The sequence below is a fragment of the Centrocercus urophasianus genome, unplaced genomic scaffold (genome assembly GCF_019232065.1).
Source record: "Centrocercus urophasianus isolate 14NV4802_14NV808 unplaced genomic scaffold, USGS_Curo_1.0 seq_14, whole genome shotgun sequence".
Taxonomy (NCBI): Eukaryota; Metazoa; Chordata; class Aves; order Galliformes; family Phasianidae; genus Centrocercus; species Centrocercus urophasianus.
In genome coordinates this window covers 28,821,271-28,843,219 of record NW_024884586.1, presented here as the reverse complement: position 1 = coordinate 28,843,219, position 21,949 = coordinate 28,821,271, and the positions used below count along the sequence as shown (strand labels likewise).

Sequence of the window (21,949 nt, the reverse complement as noted above, 5' to 3'; positions counted from 1 at the left end):
CTATTTTATCTTCAGTGAAATAATACTGCTGAAATATCACCTCATTTTTGATGTCAGCAATGATTTCTTTTTACCTCCATGATGTCAAATGGGAATTATTATTATTAGTATGACAGTTTCCTAATAATGCTGTAAAAAGGAGAAACTGAAATTCTTTTCACCAAACATTCTTATTCTACTTCTTCCACAGGGTAAAGCAGATGGGCTTAACCAAACACTGTACTGAATAAAGATATTCTTCAGCTACTACCAGTGCGTAAAACAAACAAATCAAGAAGCATGCCTCAATATTTAGAAACAGAAGCATAATATCCTATTGGGTGATATAGTATCATATAGGCATTATGAATAATAGAGCAAAAGGATATTTGTACTACAGAAAGATTTTCTGGAAAACGCAGCATGAAGCTTATGATCAACTTCCTGTTCCAGAAGGCAAACACAGCAAATTAGCATGCAGATGCACCAGGTTAAGTCAACAGCTAAAGGGAATAAAAACATCATGCAACGCTCCTTGTTCAACCACCAGTTTTACACATAGCATACTGGTTGTAACGCTATAATGCAATAGAAAGTCAGCGATAACAGTGGGGTAGCAAAGTCTTTGGCTGCAGCAAATGAGGACAAGCCAAAAAGCAACAGCAGCTGTGGACACAGAAATGAAAAAAAAAAAAAAAAAAAAGCTGCTTACCTTTAGAAGGCCTCAGGTAGGCATGGATCTCTAGCAAGATACCTTTGTCTCTACCACAAAGCTGTAAATGAGGTCTGGGAAGGGGTGGAGCCCAGGATCCACCTCTTCCGGTCACTTAGGTACATTGCATGCATCTGAGCTCCCCTTGGTTGGTCCTATCTTTCCACCAGGTGCTCAATTACTGTTTCAGGCTCTGACTTAGCATTTCTGCTACACTAGTGTTGGACACATCAAAGTGAAGAACTTTGTCTTTCCCTTCTGCTGAACAGGTAGATGCATAGGAACCTTGCATCATATTGACAGCAAATTATATTAAAAATCTGTTTTCTAAGGATATGACAGGCTTTAAACATTATGTAGACACTTGTTCATGTGGAAAGTCTCAGAATTTGGAGAATAGTACCATCTGTGTGAGTGAGTGAGACATTCTGACTTGCTATTATTTTCACTTTGGTCCAAATAGAAATGATTCTTATCATCTCTACACATGCATATTACATTTTTTTCCTTCATGCTACATCATTAAGCTTGCAGGTGTTCAGGTCTTCAAGGTGAAGAAATTTACGGTGAGTGTGAGAAAATGCTAAGTAAATTAAAAAAAAAAACACAAACCAAAGCCTCTCTATATAGTTTGTTCTCATACACGAAAGGCAAAGTTTGAAAGGAACCAAGCCAGCTACCAGCCCAGGAGGTGGCTGTTGCTACTCCTGCTCCTGTCCCACACTGAGGAGGCCTGAACAATAGACTCATGGATCTCCCCTAGGCTAAATCCAAGTGGTAAGAAAACGTGCTTCCCTGCTGTAACACTGCTTCTGTTTCTTTCTGAGGAAAAGGGTTATGAAGTAGTTCTTCTCCAGGTGGTATCCAAGTTTGAGAACAGGAGTTCATCTTTTACATAATGTTCTATAAATGTTATGCTAAACTTTGCTCCATTTCATTGATGTATTTTTAATTTGGCATCTCACTTTGCCTATTTAGGGCAACCATCAAAACAAAGGAAATATCAGTCTGAGAAATTGAAGTGCAATGTGTCAGAACACAGAGGATGATTTGACAATATTCATGCATTAGGAAGAAAGGCTGAAGATGAAATCCTGAATGCAATCGCAGCTGGCTCTGACACAAACAACCATTGTTATCTTTGGCACATTACTTGATCTCTTGGCATGTCAGCAATTTCCAACGTCAGAGGAGAGTTGCAGAAGTACATTCATTAATATAATTAGCATTATAAGCAAAAGGAAAAAGCCTACGAAAGACACTGCTTTCTGGAGGTATGAACCTGCACAGAAAGTAAAAGTTTAAAAAACATGTAGGAGATAGGGGTTAAAAAATGAAAGAGAAGCAAAGAGTCTTTTCCAAGTTCAAGACTTGGTGAAAACATAATTCTGTGTTCACATAATTTATGCACTATGCAAATAAACAAACGCAATTATTACATTATGGAGAAGTTATGAGCAGGGGAAAAAAGAGTAACTTTTATAATGGTTCAGCAGGCGTGACTTGAACAGGACAAAGGGATAGACTAATACTTATGAACTGTGGGCAGCTAACAGATTTTAACATGTACTGAATAGAAGAACTGTGATGAAGGAAAGATTTTGTTTAGAATTGTCGTGTAATTCTTCAATAGATATTTCCTTGCAGAGGTAACAGTGAAAAATAGCCTCTTGCAAAACTGTAGTGTTGTCCCTGTAATTCACCAATCACAGTTTTTATACAAAAGGTAAATACACATATGTTTTTGCATAAAATATCAGGATTATACCCTTATGGCTATCAGTTCAAGACATGTATTTTCTACCTAACAGCTATTGATTTCATGTTACTATATCAAGATATTATGCAGAATATGAGAAAAATATGTTAAATGTAAAATTCACTGAAATGCAAGTTTGGGAACCTTCCATTTAGTTTTATCTTAGTTCTGAATTTCATTGATTCCTTCATACTCAATAACATTTTAACAGTGGAAAGATGATAGTGCTTCTGCAAGTATCCACCGAAAAGCAAGATGTTCTCTTTTAAATTAACTTTGTTAGCTGTAATTTTTCAGCATATAAGCTTCTTGTCTTTCCTAAGCATAATTTAGAGAAAAATTTTGAACTGTTGAAAGGAGTAGAGACAATTAAGAAGCTACAACTCTGTATTTACGCATCTAATATACTTCTTACATTATGAAAAGGGGATGGAATATAATATCCACTGGTACCAGTTACAAAAACAGCCAAGTGGCGCAGAGAGGTTGGCAAAAGCATCTGCCTGAATTCTGGTTGATGATTCCTCACAGAACACAGAGTACTTTCCTCCTAAAGTAGGAGCATAACATAAAATAGGAGCATACATAAGTAGAGGCATATTCCCATTCGCTAACAAAAAGTAGAGGCATAAAACAAGAGGTGATAACTTCAGAAAACTTTGGGGACTGAAGACCTCTTGTCTTCAGCAGGTATGCCCAACTAGGACCCCAATAACTTTCTCCCACCATGCTGGTTAGAATTCACCATTCTCACTCCTCTCACTGGCTTCTGTTCAGGGAAAAGAAACTGTCAGGCCTATTGCACTAAGAGTTCACAACTAGATAGTTAGTGCTTACGAATGAAAGTGCAACAAACATTTATCTCTAAGAGTCAGTAAATATTGGTTTTTGAAATAATGTTAGATTTGGCTTGAGGATGATCTCTACCTATTTTTAATTTTTTAAATTTATTTATTTTTATTATTATTTTAAATGTATCAGAGTAAATCTTGACCTCATTGTTTTCTTTCACTGTTACAATCACTGACTTTTAATAAAAGTAACTTCAGAACAATACTACCTAAAAATCAGAATCAAATGAATTTCTGCTAATTTTGCCATAAACTATGAAATCACAGAATCACAGAATCACCCGGGTTGGAAGGGACCTCAAGGATCATGTAGTTCCAACCCCCCTGCCTAGCAGGGCCACCAAACACACACATTCAGATCAGGTTGCCCAGGACCCCGTCCAATCTGGCCTTAAACACATCCAAGGACGGGGCATCCACAACCTCCCTGGGCAGCCCGTTCCAGGGCCTAACCACTCTCCTTGTATAGAACTTCCCCCTAACATCCAACCTAAATCTTCCCTCCTTCAACTTCGATCCATTTCCCCTAGTCCTGCTGTTGTCAGCCCTTTTGAAGAGTTTACTCCCCTCGTGGGTGTAGGTTCCCTTCAGGTATTGATAGGCTGCAATGAGGTCACCCCGCAGCCTTCTCTTCTCCAGGCTGAACAAGCCCAACTCCCTCAGCCTGTCCTCATAGGGGAGGTGCTCCAGCCCCCTGATCATCTTAGTCGCCCTCCTCTGGACCCTTTCCAAAATCTCAATGTCTTTCTTGTACTGAGGGCTCCACACCTGGACACAGTACTCCAGATGGGGCCTCACAAGAGCCGAGTAGAGAGGGACGATCACCTCCCTGTCCCTGCTGACCACCCCTCTCCTGATGGAGCCCAGGATCCCATTTGCCTTTCGAGCTGCCAGAGCGCACTGCTGGCTCATGTTCAGTCTCTCGTCCATCAGGACCCCCAGGTCCTTCTCTGCCGAGCTGCTCTCAAGGACCACTCCTCCCAGCCTGTACGGGTGCCTGGGGTTCTTCCGGCCCAAATGCAAAACCTTGCACTTTGCCGTGTTGAACCTCATTAGGTTCACCCGAGCCCAGCCCTCCAGCCTGTCGAGGTCCCTCTGAATGGCATCCCTTCCTTCCACCGTATCAACCGCACCACTCAGCTTGGTGTCGTCAGCAAACTTGCTGAGGGTGCACTCAATTCCCTCATCGATGTCATTAATAAAGATGTTAAAGAGCACCGGTCCCAAGACAGACCTCTTTCAAAAAGAAGTCCGTGTTTGCTCAATTTAATATTTTCTTTCTTTTCAAAATCCAGTCTAAGATCTAAGAAATTTCTCACATATGCAATTTAGAACACATTGCAACAGAATCACATCTCTCAGTCACGTATCACACTGTGATAAGTTTTAAGACATTCCTTGAGGAAAAAGCAGGTCCTGATACAAGTGTCACAAATGCAACAGCTGAACTCAGCAGGAGAAATGATCAAAGTCTGAATCTATCTTTTAAAGAAGGTCGTTATTAAAAAGGGCTTTTACATAGCACTATCTGGTTAGTTTCATTAACACTCCTATAATTAATAAATGCCTAACATGTCTTCAGGTGATAAAACAGTGCTACAAATCCTGGCTGAAAGATGCTCAGCCCTGAAAATGTTTTTGAGAAAATGGAGCTAGTAGCTGCTGAACAGTTTTAATAAAGTGGTTAATGTATTTAGATGTCAAATGTGAACGAAGCTTTTCCAGACAGCTTTCCTAATAGAATCTCACAGCTCTATAGCAAGGCATAAAATGAACTCTAGTCTTCTTAATCCTGTGGCAGACCATCTTTTCTTGAACCGTATCTTTATATCTACAGGTACATACTTCATAAGCCTCTGATTGGCCCATTAGTATTTTGTACTTTTAGAAGTAATGCTGCAACTTTACTAGCTAAGAGACTTGCTTTTGACTAAAAGGTCATCGATTTACATGGGTGAATTCTCGATCAGTTCTTTCTCTCTGACAAATTACCTTTAAGTCTTCTCAGTGCTGAAAAGTCTGGGGAATGCATGTGCTGACATTTAGAAAACTCTTCAGATAATGCTTCCTGATGTTGGTTTCTTATTCCTTCTTCACTCAATTAAGGAGGTGTGGCAGTAGCCATGTGATGAAATGCTAAATTCTGCAGTTTTCTTTTTTCCTACAGAAAAAGGTCAGGATACCTTTCTGCGATAGAGTAAAATGCTTGACAAAAGATTTCAAGGGAGAAAAGTATTAAGAAAGAAGAAAAGAATTTAGGCCAAGCTGGAAAGTGGAATACATGAATTCCCTCAGGCTGTGGAGGGAATTAAATCTGATTCTAACATAGTCCACATCCCAGAAATCATTAGACTATTATGCAAAAAAAGAACTGCTTCCTCTTCTACCTTTCCTATTCCCCTTAAAGGAAAGGTGTTTTCACCTGTGTTCTTAACAAGCTCATGTTGTATTGGATCCTTAAAGTGATCTTGGCGTAAGGATATCTTAATTCTGAAGTTCAGGTGAATCTTTCCCTTAGATAGGAAACAATCATTAAAGTTTTAGATTAAATCAAGAAAATCACTAGGTTTCACTAGGCAAATGCATTTGCACAAGGTAAGTGCAAAATGGCACGGCCTTGTTCCTTTAACAGAGATCTGCCTGCCTTCTTGAATTAATGAATCTAAATGCTGTCAAGAACTACATTTATAATGCACATCTGAGATTTCCAAGTTTCACCCAACTATTCAGGTTCTTCTAAAAAAGAAATAATAAAAATTTATTAAATTTACATTTTTAATGAAGTCAGAATTAGAATAAAAAAAGGATTGGAATGAAAAAATGATAATAGAACTGTGATGGACACAAAATTGCAACAAGAAATTTAGATTTTCATTTTCAAAATTCACATTTAAACAGTGCTAATTTTGTTAGAATTTTAAATGCAAAATCTGAAAGCACAATCCGAAAATGGTTAATTTTAATCACTATGGTAGAAAGATAACACTGAACAAAATGAAAAGATGAATTCATATAGACAAGAGAGACTAATCTGAGAAAACATTTTTATGAAGTTTTAAATACTTCTCAGATTTTCAAGTCTATATTATTTAAAATTTTTGTTATACAGTAACTGATGATTGAGGCATAGCTTGCCAAATTTGAATTTTCCATTACTGAATGCAGAAACTTGACGTGTGAACAAAACTTCAAAACTTATAAACTAAGCTTGCTATGTCAAATCTTTTGTATAGCAATTTTTTTAATTTCATGCACTATGTTCACTGCCATGTAAAATTATGCTGTCAAGATGATGATTTTAAGAGTCCTTTGTGATTTAAAAAATAAGTAATGAAGATAACTTTGCTCTCTTCACTGTAATTTGGTCAGTTTCTTTAAGTTTGCTTATATTCCCTAATAAATTATTTTATATACAAAGAATATCAGGCAAAGCAGATGTAAATACCTGCTCTCGGCATTGATAACATCTGAGATTCTGTAAAGTTATGATGTAGGGCTTACAGGCCTGTACAATACTGACAACTAATACAGCTGTATCCCACAGTTGACCAACCTGATCTCCCTCTATGACTGAATGACCCACCTGGTGGGTGAGGGAAAGGCTATTAATGTAGTCTAGCTAAGCTTCAGCAAAGTCTTCAACACTGTCTCCCACAGCATTCTCCTGGAGAAGCTGGTAGTCCATGGTGTGGACAGATGCACTTTTTACTGGATAAAGAACTGGCTGGGTGCCTGGGGCCAAGGGGCAGTGGTGAGTACCAGCCAGCAGTCATGAGTGATGCTCTCCAGGGGTCAGTATTGGTATTGAGGGCACTCTCAGCAAGTTTGTAGATTACAACAATTTGGCAGGAAATGCCAATCTGCCTAGGGGTAGAAAGGCCCTGCAGAGTGATCTGAACAGGCTGAATAGCAAAGCTGGAGCCAATGGGATGAAGTTCAGTGAGACGAAGTGCTGCGTCCTGCATTTCAGCCACAACAACCCCAGGCAACACTAGTGGCTTGGAGCAGAGTGGCTGGAAGAGTGGCTGTAGAGAAAATAGACCTGGAAGTACTGGTTGACACTAGGCTGAACATGAACCAGCAGTGTGCCCAGGTGGTCAAGAAGGCCAATGTTATCCTGCCTTATATCAGAAATAGTGTTGCCATCAGGACCAGAGAAGTGATCATCCCTCTGTACTTAGCCCTGGTAAGGCTGCACCTTGAGTACTGTGTTCAGTTTTGGGCCCCTCACTACAAAGAAAGACACTGAGGTGCTGGAGCGTGTTCGGAGAAGGGCAATAAAGCTGGTGAGTCTTATGGGGAGTGGCTGAGGGAACTGCGATTGTTTAGTCTAGCGACATTACTACTCTCTACAACTACCTGAAAGGAGACTGTAGTGAGTCGGACATCAGCTTGTTCTCCTATGTAACAAGAATAGGACTAGAGGGAATGACTGAATGTTGCTCCAGGGGAGATTCAGGTTAGACATTAGGAAATAGTTCTCTACGAGAGTGGTCAGGTGCTGGAATGGGCTGCACTGGAGGTGTTCAAGAAACGTTTAGATGTTGTACTGAGCAACATGGTTTAGTGGGAAATAGTGGTGATAAGTGGATGGTTGGACTGGATAATCTTAGAGGTCTTTTCCAATCTTGGTGATTCTGTGATTCTGACAATTCTGTGCCATGCTAAAGGATTTCAGGACTCCTGAAAGTCACATATATCTATATATTTCTCTATGTATATCTCTCTGGATAGCTAATAACATTGGCTCAAAAGTCTAAGGATATAGGTAAGATTTTGCTCAGTGCATGACAGCTGCTCTATTTACTTCTAGTTACTGAACTGTCTGCAGCATATTCATTGCCTTGTGATCTCAATGGTTTTGATGTTTTAATGATACAAAAATGGAGAATGTTGACACTGGCACTTCTTATTGATACTGAACGTGTCAAAATGAGGCACCTAGATAGCATACTAGGTAGAAAGTACCACTCCAAGTAGGAAGGTAAAACCTGCAGGGTTTTTAAAATGACCTTTTCTCTGCTGACTGATAGGCAAGAATTTTGATTGCCAGCTTCTTGGGAAATGGAGAGGTAACAGACGTTGATTATGCCAATATCAGAGATTGCTGCGGTGACAGTGGAAGTACTACGAGATCTCCCCATGTTTGCTTATGCAACTTGGTAATGATTTATCATGGGAGAAATTATATATCATCTGCAGAAAACAGTAGAGAAATATGTATGGATATATGTTAACACATGATGAGCTGATGAACTTGAAAGTACTGGAAACTACTGGCTCTGTTGATGTTGGATTTGCTGACTACTTCTTTATTCCTTTAATAGTGTTTTGTTCAAGAGACCAGTAACAGATTGTAAAGGCTTGGACAAAGAGAATCATAGCACAATCTGACATGAAGGTAAAAACAAAATAATAATAGGATACTACAGGGAGTAGGAAATGCACTGAACAAGTTTGCACGGAGTAGCTTTCAATTAAAAATAGCTTTGACATATGTATAAGAATACAGGACAATAGAAACATTGAAGCTGGAATAACATAAGTAGGCAGGATAGCAACCCTTAATAGGAGAAATACAGGAGAAGAGATAAAATGGAGACAATAAGAATCCAAGTGAAATAAAAAAAACTTCTATTGAAAAAGGGGAAAAAAAAGGAAGATGCTACAAGAAGCTTATGAAGATGAGGGAGACAGAGTTTTTATATGATAGTGATAAGACAAGAGGGAATGATTTTAAACTAAAAGAGGATAAATTCAGATTAAATGTGAAGCACAGATTTTTACTCAGATGGTGGCGAGGCACTGGAACAGGTTGCCCAGAGAAGTTGTGGATACTCCATGCCTGGAGGTCCTCAAGGCCAGACTGGATGGGGCCCTAGGCAGCCTGATCTTGTGAGGCACAATCCTGTCCAAAGCAGTAGGGTTGGAACAGGATAGTCCTTAAGGTCATATCCAACCCAAGCCATTCTATGACTTTATGATTCTACTATATATTTTCAGCAGAGAAAAACAGTAAGGCTCTGTATCATGCATCTTAGACAAGAGTTGTAGTGGTAATACATGCTGAGTTCTACAGTGAATGGAATTACTAATTTTTTCTCTTTTTATTTGTTTTCAATGTTTTTTGTAGCTGACTACATTTTATTTGACTTTTTTTTTTTTTTTTTTTTAAAGATCATTGATTTACACAGTGAGAACTGAATAACTCTCTACACTGTGTATAAACTCTTCTCATACATACTCTGGGACTAAGTATATTCTTAATCAGGAAAATCCCATTCTAGGATGGTGCTGGGGAAAAAATGAAAGGGAAGAAAGAGGGTGGATTAATCATGTAGCAGCCTTCTCATTTCAGACTTCTAAGGTTATACCATTCATGAAAAAAAAAAAAAAAAAAGCCATTATCTACATCTTTAGGTATAATTCAGGACTAATTAAATCAGTCCAGGAAGGGTCTATAAACAGGGTTCATCTCATGTCAGAGCAGTCAAGAACAAAGTCTCTTTGAGGCACACATATATGGATCTTTGTAAGTCTATTAGTGTGGGTTTTGTTCCCACATTTCTTTTCACAGAAAATTAGTCCTGACTAGATCAACCCAAATGATTAATCAATCTTCTTCTCTGACTGTTTTCAATTTTATGTGATTTTCCTGAGGCTGGGATCACTCATTCTGAAAATTGCCTAAGCATCTTGTGGACCACCTCAATCATTTGCTGTCTAAGGAAAACATTCATCAGCAGTCCTCAAAGGGAAGAAAAAATGAAGACACAGTTCTGAGTTCACCAAGAGTTTGGAACAAGAAACATTTCACAAATATACAAAATTTTTGTCACTGCTGGAGGTCTGAATTCATGGGGAGCTGCATACATTTGGCAAAGCCAAAATCTGACTCTCATAAGATACCCAGTTCGCGATACACTGCTCTCAGTCAATGTCTGCATGCTTGATTATGAAGCTGACCCACACACAACAGAAGGGCTTAAGGGAAGCTATTAAACCAGGAGGGAAAATTCAGTGCTCTGTAGTGTTCTGAAGCAGTGGCTTCTGAGCTGGTCCACCAGGATTTCCCTCAGAAACTCTACTGCAAATGGCCCCAGCTGGTACAGTGCTTTCTGACTAAAGGCTGGAGGTCTTTCAGGGCCCTCTGGCACAGAATGCGTTCAGGTCTCCTCATGAGCTTTGCCAGTATTACATAAATATTTTTCCTTTTGATAATTTCTCACAGCTGTACATCCTTACGTCTTATGGATCTTTCCTAAGTTTTATAAAATATATACCTAAACAAATTCCAGAGGTCTACAGTTTGTTCTAGAATTGGATTTCTAGAAGTCAATGAACAAGCTGGCAAATTTCCTTAAAAGTATAGATGATGTTCTCTGTAGCAGTTGAGTTTTTTTAGGCTTGCCTAGTACACTGAGAGTGACGTTTAAACAAAGCAGTTTTTACTTCTGCTTAAAAAGACACTCACATGATCAAACTCTTCTAAAATGAATATACTGAAGTTCAGTTTTACTGAAACTCACTGAAGCTAAAGATAATTATAATTCCATAGAACACAGAGTGTTTTATGCATGTTTTTACAAAACTGTCGAAATGCAATTTATACAACTGGACACAGCTGAATTTAGTCAAACACTACCAGATACAAAATCCTCCAAAATGTCAAAAATCCACTGGACTATGCTTCTGTACACTGCACACTGTATCTGCAAGTTTATTCATGTGGTTGCATTGCTGCCTCATGGAAAAATTTGGGGAAAAAAAGGTTTTAGTCATGGACAGTTTTGTCAGCTATCGTATTTTTTTTTTCATGCTTTTTTTTCCCATTCTTCATGTCTAGAACTAGTTGCTTAAAAATGGTATCGGGTTTTTCAATCGTAATTGTGCTCTACCTGTGACAGCTCGGTTATAGTTTTCAATGTTTCAATGAGATATCAGCAGGTTTCAAAAGAGAAATGAAGCTACGCTTTTATGATAGATATTACTATGTCTTCCTGAGTATTTCAGAAACTGTATTGTAACAAGATAAAATCTACTTGTGTAACCGGCCTATGTCCTGTTTTGGTGCTGGACTCATGTAAGCTTGTCAGGAGTTCAAGAAGAAACAATGACAAAATCACTTGTATGTCTTCCTTGTGTACTCACCTATATCTAGAAAAAAAACATCAGACAGCACAATCCAAATTTTTCTCAATTTTTTTTCCCATTACTACTACAGCAAAAATATCCAGCAATGCAAGTTCTCTGCCAATCTAACTTTGCCCTAGATAGGCAATGCCTTATGATAGACCATGTCTAATAATGAAAATGAGTATAATTTCAATAACCTACCCATTCATTCGCCTCCTTCCTCCTGAGACTGACAATACAATTTCCAGTCTTGTACTTTCTAAGACTTGTAAACCTGTCAGTACGAACAAATACTACATGCAATCTTTCAGGTGCTAAAAAGTAAGCAGATGATAACTTCTGTTGTATTAAGAAACTTCATTTGGATCTCAAATTCTAGTAGCAACTATTTTAATCATCTTGATCCAGAAACTATCTAACAGGAAAACTTTCATTCATTTGCCTGCAAAGAAGATATTTCTATATTTCTACCAAGAGAATTTTACTGCTCAGGTGGACTACCTTGATGTCATATTCACAAAGAAGATTTTGGGATGAGTGAACTGGGGAATTTTACTTCAAAGCTCCTCTAAATCTTCCTCTGAAAACTAAACAAAAATGTTCTTGAAATGTTTTTAAATGAACATTGACAAGCACCTTCTCTAAACACAGACATTCTCAGACTTTCTTCCTTGCACTACTCTTTTAACTTGTATAATACTTAATGGATGGCATATTTCATTCCACAGGTTCACAATGTTAAAAATGTGCTATTGCTTCTAGTTTTAGTATACCACAAAGCCAGTGATAGCTACAGGCACTATGAGCAATATATGACTGAAGAAAAATGAGATTACTATTGATAAGAAACAAGAGCATTTCATATCTTAAAAGAGTAAGAAATACAGTAAATATGATCCCCAGAAGCAGATACCCCTCAGACAGACAACAAAAGAAAAATGGAGGAAAAGTATCATTATGGCTTGTTGTTTCCTTCAGCTAGAACAGCAGTGAAATTAAATAGCTCTAGCAAACAGTCCACATGGAGAAGTCCTACATCTCTGAGAAAACATATAACCTAAAGACAACTAACAGTCTACCTAAATAAGTAGTAATTTTCCTCAAGGGAAAAAGTGATTTTACTGTGGCTCACGTACTTTGAGAAAATGTACCTTTACTGTGGAAGTGCTGCTTTTTTGAGGGTCTTCATGCTATAATCAATGTTTATTGTAATAACGATCAATTTAATGGATGTGTAGAACCACTACCAAACCTTAGGCTGGAAATAATGCACTAATGATTCTTTAACAAAAGACTTGAAATCTATGCAAACATGAAACAGCTCCTTTCTCTGACTATTAATGTGTCTTTGCTACATGAAATAATATAATTTAAAAATGTCAGTATTTCATGCTACAATGCAACCCTTACCTTATATCCTGACGATTTGATGTGCACTCCTCTCTTGGTCAGTGTAGATTTCATTCGGATGAAAAAAGAACGCTCTAGAGTGTTGTCAGTGGTTAGTAAACTGGGGCTTGTAGATTCGACTAGGGAATAGAAAAAATACATATATACATAATTTAGATTTTATACATCCCTTCTCAGCTACTTTTCAGGTGCAATCCTTGAACTCACTAAAAATAAATGACTGATGGTTGCTAAGAGTGCTGTAATCAATTTACCTCGTTTAGAAAATGTTTACTTAGCAAAAAAAAAAAAAAAAAAAATTGAAAAATATATGTATACTCAGACTCATTTTCAAGTTCTTTTCTCCACAGATTTTTTTTTTCCCAGAGATTTACTTCATTAACTCTTTCTTGCACAGTTTTGCTATGAATGCATTCCATAGAATCACTGAATGGCTTAGGCTGGAAGGGACCTTAAAGTCACTATTTCCAACTCCCTGCTGAGGACAGGGTTGTCACCCACAGGATCCGGCTGTCCAGAGCCCCCATCCAACCCTCCAGGGATGGTGCATCCACAGCTTCTCTGGGCAATCTGTTTACTGCCTCACTGCCCTGAGTAAGGAATTTCCTCCAAGCTATATGCTTGGATCTAAATCTCTCCTCTTCTAATTAAAAACATAACCTATCACTATCAGATTATGTAAAAATAAGTCCCCCTTCTGTTTATAAGATCACTTCAGCTATGGGAAGGCCACAACGATTCTTCCTTTTCTTCTTTGGAGCCTTTTCTTCTCCAAGCTAAGCATGCCCAGCTCCCTCAACATTTCTTCATAGGAGAGGAGCTCCAGCCTTCTGAACATCTTTGTGGCATTTTAAAAGTAGTGAACTTCTTCAGTGTTTTTTGAATAAGAAAGTGTCACCAAGGAAGCAATTCTGTTTGCTGAAAGAGGCAGCAAATTCTGCAGACTTTCATTCCCAAGATTCCATTTCTTTCTTTCCTAGGATAAGAACTGCTGTTTGTGAATGCCCTGATTTCCCTGTTACTGAGGGTTAATTATTATCAATAAAGAAATAAAGCAACTTGAAGTAAAATATGCTCATGTGACTAAGGCATTATTATTATTATTATTTTTACCATTATTGATAATAATCATAATTTATTTGTTGGTGACTAACTAGTAATGAACAGTGTTTTTCAGCTTTTCCTTTAAGTGGTGGATCTCACCTTTGACTGTCACTTCCTGAACTGCAACCATTTATAAACAGTAAATAAATACTCTTAGTATAAATCATGGTAAACTATTGGTTACAACAATAATTAGCACCAAAATATTCTCTACACAATCATTGTTGTTGCTGTTTTTCACCTTGATAACCAACAGTTCCCTACCTCTTCTCATAGTATTGTGTATGGGAAAATTCTGGAGTAGACTTACAATAAGCACTAATGGAGCTTAATTCACATTCAGTTCCAATCAGTAATTAACACTGAATAAAAAGTTATTTTGAAATTGTTTTGAAATTATTCTGCTACTGTTCTAAAGAACCAACCAAATTACTAGTGGAAAGTTTTAAAGTATTTAACAAGTATGTTATGCAGTGAACAGAAACACCAAAACTTGTTTGTGAGCTATGGATTTTATAAAAATGTCTTTATTTTATTGTGGTCACATTGTCTTCTGTTTCAGACATTTCAGCTCAATTGTGATAAAATAACAGACTACAATGTTCCTTTCTTTCGTGTTTCAAGATTTTTTTTTTTTTTTTTTTAGAGAGCATGGATTCGATGTCATTTTAAATGTACAGCTCTTTATCACTCGAGGGAAAAGCAGAGCCATGTTATATTTAGTACTTTCATTTCTTCTGATTAAATATGAATTACTATGAAATTTTTCTCATCATCTAACACGCCATAATACGCCAACAGCTTTTTAATACACTATATAAGCACAAACTTCTGCTCTAAGAGTTTAATTTGCCCCTCTAATCCAATCACATCAACCTTATTTCTCTTATCAGAGATTCCCATTTTGAATTAAATGAGCTCATTAGTTTTAATCAAAAGCAGAGAGATCAAAACTTAAACGTAAATGCTTTAGATCAGAACTGTCAGTCAGCCGTGCAGTTCTATTTTACTAAAACACAAGATCAGAGACCCTTAGAACCAATTTTTTCTCGTAAGGGATGCCAAGAGCTTGAAGATGCTATATCCTTTTTTTTTTTTTTTTTTTCCTCTTCCAAGGACAGATTATACATTTAAGGTTAGACTTAATTTAGTGTTTTTTTTCTTTTTTTCTTTTTTCCACCCTGGTGGAAATGGAAAAGTATGCCATTCTGCTCTTGTCTCCTTCACACTTATTGGTGCTGGTCCTTGGAGACCTGAACAAATGTGGGGCCATGAGAATCCATGCAACAAGCCTGTCCTTAAAAAAATTCAGCTCTGTTCAGCAATATCATCTGAGAAATGAAACCCTGAAAAGAAAGATATATGTTTCAATGTACAGGATAGTGGAACTCTGAAACCATAACCTGGGTCATCAGGTTGGTAGCAGTACTGGTAAGATGAGAATTGTTATTAATTATTATTATTATACAGTACTCTCCAGTACAGTACTGAAAGAGTATATTAAGAAACCACAGCATGGGTGCTTCCTGCTGTGTGAAGAAATGCTAAAATCAGCTTAACAAGTGTAGTTGTTGTAGTCCAGTACATTATGCTCTAGCACAGGCAATAAGTACAATATGTCCTTCTGTGTTCTAATGGTGATTACATAAACACACAGAAGTAACATTAATTAAACAGGCAATATCAAATGCTTGAGAAACGATCTGGTTGTCATACATATGTATTATTCCCAAGAAATATAAATTTAAAATTCCCTTTATTTCACAGATTCAAGAAAGGAAGGAAAATAGCTGAGATCCGGTATAGTGTATGCTACCTTGTATCATGAGCTTAACATTATTTTACTGTTGCTATGATATGTACAAAACTTAAGTTTCTCTGTAAGTGAACGTGATAAAATGCATATAATTTATCCACATACTGGAACAGTGAATGTCATGTAAATACAAATTCTAAAGTGTTTGATTTTCTTTAACAAAATGTACCTGAGAGTATATCTGTGGGATGGGATTAGTTACCTAAAAGTCCAGAACAGCTTATGAACAGCTTTCTGAATGTCTCAGGAGAGAACCATTGTGGTTGCAGTACAAATCTACATTCAGAGTTGCATCCACCCACGGTAGAAACAATGCTGACTCTAATTATGCATGCAGGATTTTAAAAACAGGATGTGTACAGAACATATTTATTGATGTCAGTGAGATTTGCACAGGATTATATTGAATGTGGTCCATTATAAGTCCTCAGGAGTTGATTCAAAATGCCTAATATTCAGACCTTTCATTTTTTTCCAATTATGTGAAAGAAGGCTAGTAATTGGAGGACTGAAACTCTGACTGAAACAATTCTTAATTTCAGGAGCTGTTGGGGGTGTGGTTTTTTTTTTGTTTGTTTGTTCGTTTGTTTTTTTTTCTTAAAATCTGTTATCTTAGACATTGAAAAAACCTGAAGTAAACAGGGTAAACTCTGCTTGATACTGTAGCAACTAAAGATGCCTCTTGGACTGAAGAACAGTGCTCCTGGGCTGAATTTACTGAGTCTAAACCTACTGTTGAGCTATAAAACTCTGAAACTGTGAGTTTAGAATACTAATAATATGATAAAAGTCAACACTCACTGTGTGTGAATGAAAGTACTATACACTGTCAGGCTCAGAAGTATAAAAAGTTAAGTCTGGATTGTCTTTGCAAACAGTGATTGTGTACTCTGTTGGGAAAGCATTTGTCTTTGTGCGTCCTCAAATATCTTCAGCAGGTACTACTAAAGGAATAAACCTCTTTTCTTTCTGCTCCCAAAGCTGCTAAAGCAGTATAAGATTTCTGGACACAAAGAATGTATTGTCGGTTTTGAAGGGCATGAAGCTGCAACCCCTATGCGCATACAAAAATGCCACAAATCTTAAAATATTAATTAAGAACCATACAGCCAAATGAGGACATAGTATGAACTAGCAGCCAATTCAAAAACATATTTACTTATCTCTTCCTAAGCATTTCTTTGTGAGCTAGCCTTGTAGCCCTGAGCCTTCAATGGGCTTTGTCTTGAGAATAAACTTGGGTCTGGACCCCACAAACCAGTCATGCATCATTTAACTTTACATGCTAAAAGAGTTCTGACACTGGTGTAATGTGCACTGATAGATAAACATGCACATCATTATTTGGAAGACTGAGGTCAATGGCTCTGATCTTACATTGATCTGTAGATGTATTCCAGCATCTCTATGCAGTCTAGCCTTACTTTATAAAACAAAACAATGTAAAACAATGCAAATAATTACTATTACACAGCAATAGCATGAGTATCATTTCCATGACGGATTCACAAGTACACTCAAGTTCAGATAAACAATTTTTCCCTGAAGAAAGTTGTTCCAGATCTGATTTATGTCTTAAATAACAAAATGCTGTCAAAGCAAACTGAATAAATATTCACCAACTTTGTGGTTTTTTCCCCCCCTGAAACGTATTAAAAATAATTGAGAGGAGAGGAACAGCATTTTTTACATACCAAACAGATATAAAATAGGCTTCTCATTCTGAGAAGGAATAAAAGTAAATCATATATCAACAAGTAATTTGTGAGGTCATGAGGGAAAAAAGGTTATGGTTTAACACACAGGAAATTCTGGATTTGTTAGCGTTTAAGGAAGTTTTTCCTTAGTATTAATTCCTCTTTGTTTAGAACAAGTGCCTATGTAGTTTTTAGGAGACCGTTTCAAATTCCGTCTATACAGCTTTTAAAGCAGAAATGAAATAAGAGAACATGCAAAACAGTTATAAAAAGGGAGCTCTCTTCCCATTTCATCTTCTACACTTGCAAACCTCTTCATGCATTTTTTTTTAAGGTCTGATAATTCTTTGCATAGGCAACTGAGAATCCAGATATTCAGATGAATAATTAGGTAATATAAATCTATGATTTTCAGTCAGACTAGATGCATCTTTGCAAATGCTTCTGTTTCTTTTGTGCAGCTTATTGCCTGTAACTTAAATCTTAAAAAACTTACAGAGAAGTGTAACCTTGAGCAGTTAACTGTTCTTTATGTTGTTGCTGTTGTTTTATTTTTCTTATATTATTGCCTCTTGAAGACTGTTTTTATTCAGAAATTTGACTCTCAGTAAAGCACTGTCTCCAAGCTCATTTTCTCTCCCTAACTTACTGATCAAATTTGATCATTCTACAAGCTAATTTTTTTTTTTCTAAATATCAGCCCAGCAAATAAAATTCAAAAGCTTTTAGTTAAAACATTTTTTTCTCCAATAACTGCAAGTTAGTGTGAAGTTATACTTAGTATATACGCAAATGCATAGTTTTAAGTGAAGCAAAGTGGGTTCAGTCTGATTGCAGGCTGACCACAGAAAATACTGCAAGATAAATCTTGGTCTAGCAAGATGTTGAAGATTCTCAGAATATCTGGTTGAAAGACTTAAACAAACTTACACACATAGGTAGCCACCCTGAAGATCATCTGATGGGAATGGAGCTAATAATTTCCATACACATCTCATGATCTTACTGGTGTGTTCAGCAGCTTGCAAAAGGGAGGACTACATGAACTATTTCATCAGTGTTGTAGCCAGCAAAAAAGAGGCTAGTTCAGCATTTCCAGGTAATATTATAATGCTGTACTGAAAGAAATAAAATGCAGAAATAATATTTTAGCTCTAAGTTGTCAGAGTTATGAACAGGGACTTGAATTTCAGCATAACCAGATTTTGATCTTGGAGGAATTAAAAGTACTTCTACCTAACTTTTTTATCTTAACATTTCAGTTTTCCTGTTCACTGAAAAGTTGAAAACCTTAAGAATTGAACCACAGGCTTCTCATGATCTAGTCCCCATCCTTCCTTTATACAGAGGGAATAATGCTGGATTCTAGCCAAAGCTTCACTGAGAAGGGAAAGGCTCAGGGAAGCTTCTCCAAAACAAATGGAAAGAACAATGACTTCCTCTAAAGAATTTATTGCTAGGTAACATTTTCAAACAAGATAATAAACTGTTCTTTTGTGTCATTATACCTCCAGAATGAAGACAATTCACTTTTCATGACCTACACGACTATTAGAAACTCAAATGCATAAAAACTTAAAAGGCTATCAGACTTGCCTTGAAGGTTTATTTTTTTAGTTTATTTTTTTTAATTACTTTTTTCCTCATCTCTCCAAATTTTCCAAATCAACAGCTGATGAGATGGGGTCTCATATTACTTTGATTAGTCTGCCATTATGTAAAACATTTATTTTTTTTTACAAATAATTTGACATTTAAGTCTTAACATATATTCTTCTTTGATAATTTCTTTATTTTCAACAGATTATATAATATACATATTTATATATATAAATATGCATATTTATATAACCCAAATCTGTAATTACCAGTCTACATGCAAAACAGAACTCACTAAGACAATAGAATACTAAGACAATATATGTACATACATACGTATCCACAATGCAATTACTTGCTACCCTCTGAATCACACCTAACTATAAAACTGATTGGGACAAACTAATACAAATACATTAAGGAGAACAATTCCTTCATTTCATGGATAAATTCAGAGTGATCAAAGGTTTAATTCAGTTGCCCATGCATAGGTCTATAGCATTTTTGTGTACTGATCCACAGTACCTGAGATGTGCAGAGAAATGACAGTTTCACAGAGGACCTGCAGAAGACCTAAGATGTTTTATAGTGGCCAGCAGATGCAAGGTATGTGTTAAGTAGTACAAGTTCTCTATCTTTGTGCAACCTGGGCCATAAAAGCTGGCCCAGCTCCTATATAAGTAATTAGGAATGCTATGAAACGACATCAGTCAAGTTCCTGAATTACTATTTTATAATTTCTATCATCTTATGTGATCTCATGCTTAGCACTTTGATTGCACATGCTTACATTCTGTCTGGTATGTGTGTTTATACCAACCTCTGAATGTGTTTGTGTTCCTCCAGGTACAATAGACTTAATACTAACAATAGGCAAAAGTAAGCCGGATTTCACTATGGGATCCTGACACTGTTTTACCAATGAATATGGAAAACTGTGCATGCAGTTACTAGCAAAATAAATTATAGTTTCACATACTAACATATCTACACAATACAACTTTAATGGGTGAAGTACATTTGTCTGTGATTCCTCTGCTTTTTGCAAGTGAAAGACTCTGCTAGTGAAAACACTTCTATATGAGTATTATAGTTTGGGCACATATAAGGCTGTACCCACAAAGAAATAAACCATGTTTTGAAATGCTATCCTACAGTTTTAAAAATAATGAGTTTACTACGCTTATTTTTTTTATGTACTGGCTGTAGTTAGTAGGCATGTTAAAGTACAAATTCATTGATAGACGTTCCCTCTTAAAACAGTTAGAAGTTTTGGAATGTTCTACTATTTATTCATGCAGGACCAAAGTGATTTGAATTTCTCCTTATTGGATGAAGAGGTACTACTCTAATGCCCCTCAGAACTTCCTTTCTTCTGCAGCTGCTTCTGCTTCCATTTCTTCCAGTCTAGAAATATATCTTATCAGGCTATTAATTCCCTACATATACAATTTATTTCCCATGTAAGCTTTATCCCTGAGAATTCTTTATACATCTGGTAATATATAGAATGAATTAGATGCCAAAATAGAGCTGTAAATAAAGTGCTGCCAAGAAGAAGCAATGAATAAGATTTTTGTTTCTCCTATGGCATCAAAAGACAGATTTTACATCAAATTTTGGTAGGTCAGTGATCTATGAAATACATATAGCTTTTTTACCTGTTTGAAAACAACATAATAAAGATTTGCTATTAAAGGAAGTAATCATGGTAGGAAACTTTAACTCTGAAAAACCCTTTGGAAATGTTACAGTCTACTGGACTTCAATCCATTATCTAAGCACTTGCAAATGTATCCACATTCATCCGATAGACCGGAACAACTCTAGAAGAGCTGTTACGGTCTAGTGAGTCAGTGGTACATAAACCATACTGGGCATGAATCTCAAACTTTCTTTTTCAGCTTTTAGATTTAAAGCTAATTTATTTTAAGCAAAGAAATAAATAATCTGAGCTGACCTGTTGGCTTGGTTTCATGTGAGGTCAGCAACATTTGTAAATTTTCAAGGTTCAGTGACAGTCCCAAACAAAACGAGCACAGTAGAACTGTTTCCTACCATTTACTCACGGCAATTGTAAAAAAAAAAAAAATTAACAGAACACATTGAATGGTTTGGAAAGGTACCAATGTACAGGAGCCCAAGATCATAAGTAACAGCACATCTATCCTGTGCTAGGGAGCTGATATGAAGAAAATATACTGGGAAATAAGTAAAAAGCATAAGAGACTAATTTGGAGGGTAAAAACTTCACTGAATTCCCTGAGAGCTTCATGGGCTTAAAGGGAACACAGGACTAGACTCTAAAGCTCCTTTGAGATGTGGCTGGTTTGCACAACCTAAATAATCGTTATCCATACTGATTTCTTATAGAAAAATTTGAACATTTTCTCTCAGCACAAAACTGCCATTAAATACTGATGCCGGTCCCCCTCTTTCATGCCCTAGCAGGATCAGCTGAGGGTATATTTTTTCCCTTTTTCTTGTTTTCTGCTCTTGCCTAGTAACTTGTGAATCATTAGCTGACACTCTAGAGCATAGCTGTGAAAATAACTGTGGTTCAGTGCTGCCAATAAAGGCTCACTAAAGTTCCTTCCCAGCACATGGCATAAAAAGCACCTCAACAAACATTAAATGTCCCTTCTGATGCTGCCTAACATTGCCAGTCTGCTTGGGCTTAAAAAGCACAATAAAGAGGTTGCTTTCCAGATTTTCATATGCCAAATGGGAGGTGCTTTTTGGTGCAGCTTTTCCCTGAGGGAAGGAAGAACAGGCGAGTTACCTCATGCTGCTCATAGGCAATGTGAGGATGATCCCACTCAGGGGAAGCATACACAAGTGTCAAAGTCAAGCTGCTGCTCATGGATGTTTCTGTACTCAGTAACT

At 36.9% G+C, this 21,949-nt stretch overlaps 1 protein-coding gene across 1 annotated transcript in view; it reads right to left on the bottom strand.

Annotated features, from left to right (window-relative positions):
• The window catches only part of NPAS3 (neuronal PAS domain protein 3), a 579,942-nt gene that overhangs the window by 49,257 nt on the left and 508,736 nt on the right, over nt 1–21,949 (bottom strand). The window contains exon 11 of the mRNA XM_042813282.1: nt 12,848–12,966. Within this exon, the coding sequence (XP_042669216.1) occupies nt 12,848–12,966 (119 nt within the window). The remainder of the gene's footprint in view (nt 1–12,847; nt 12,967–21,949) is intronic.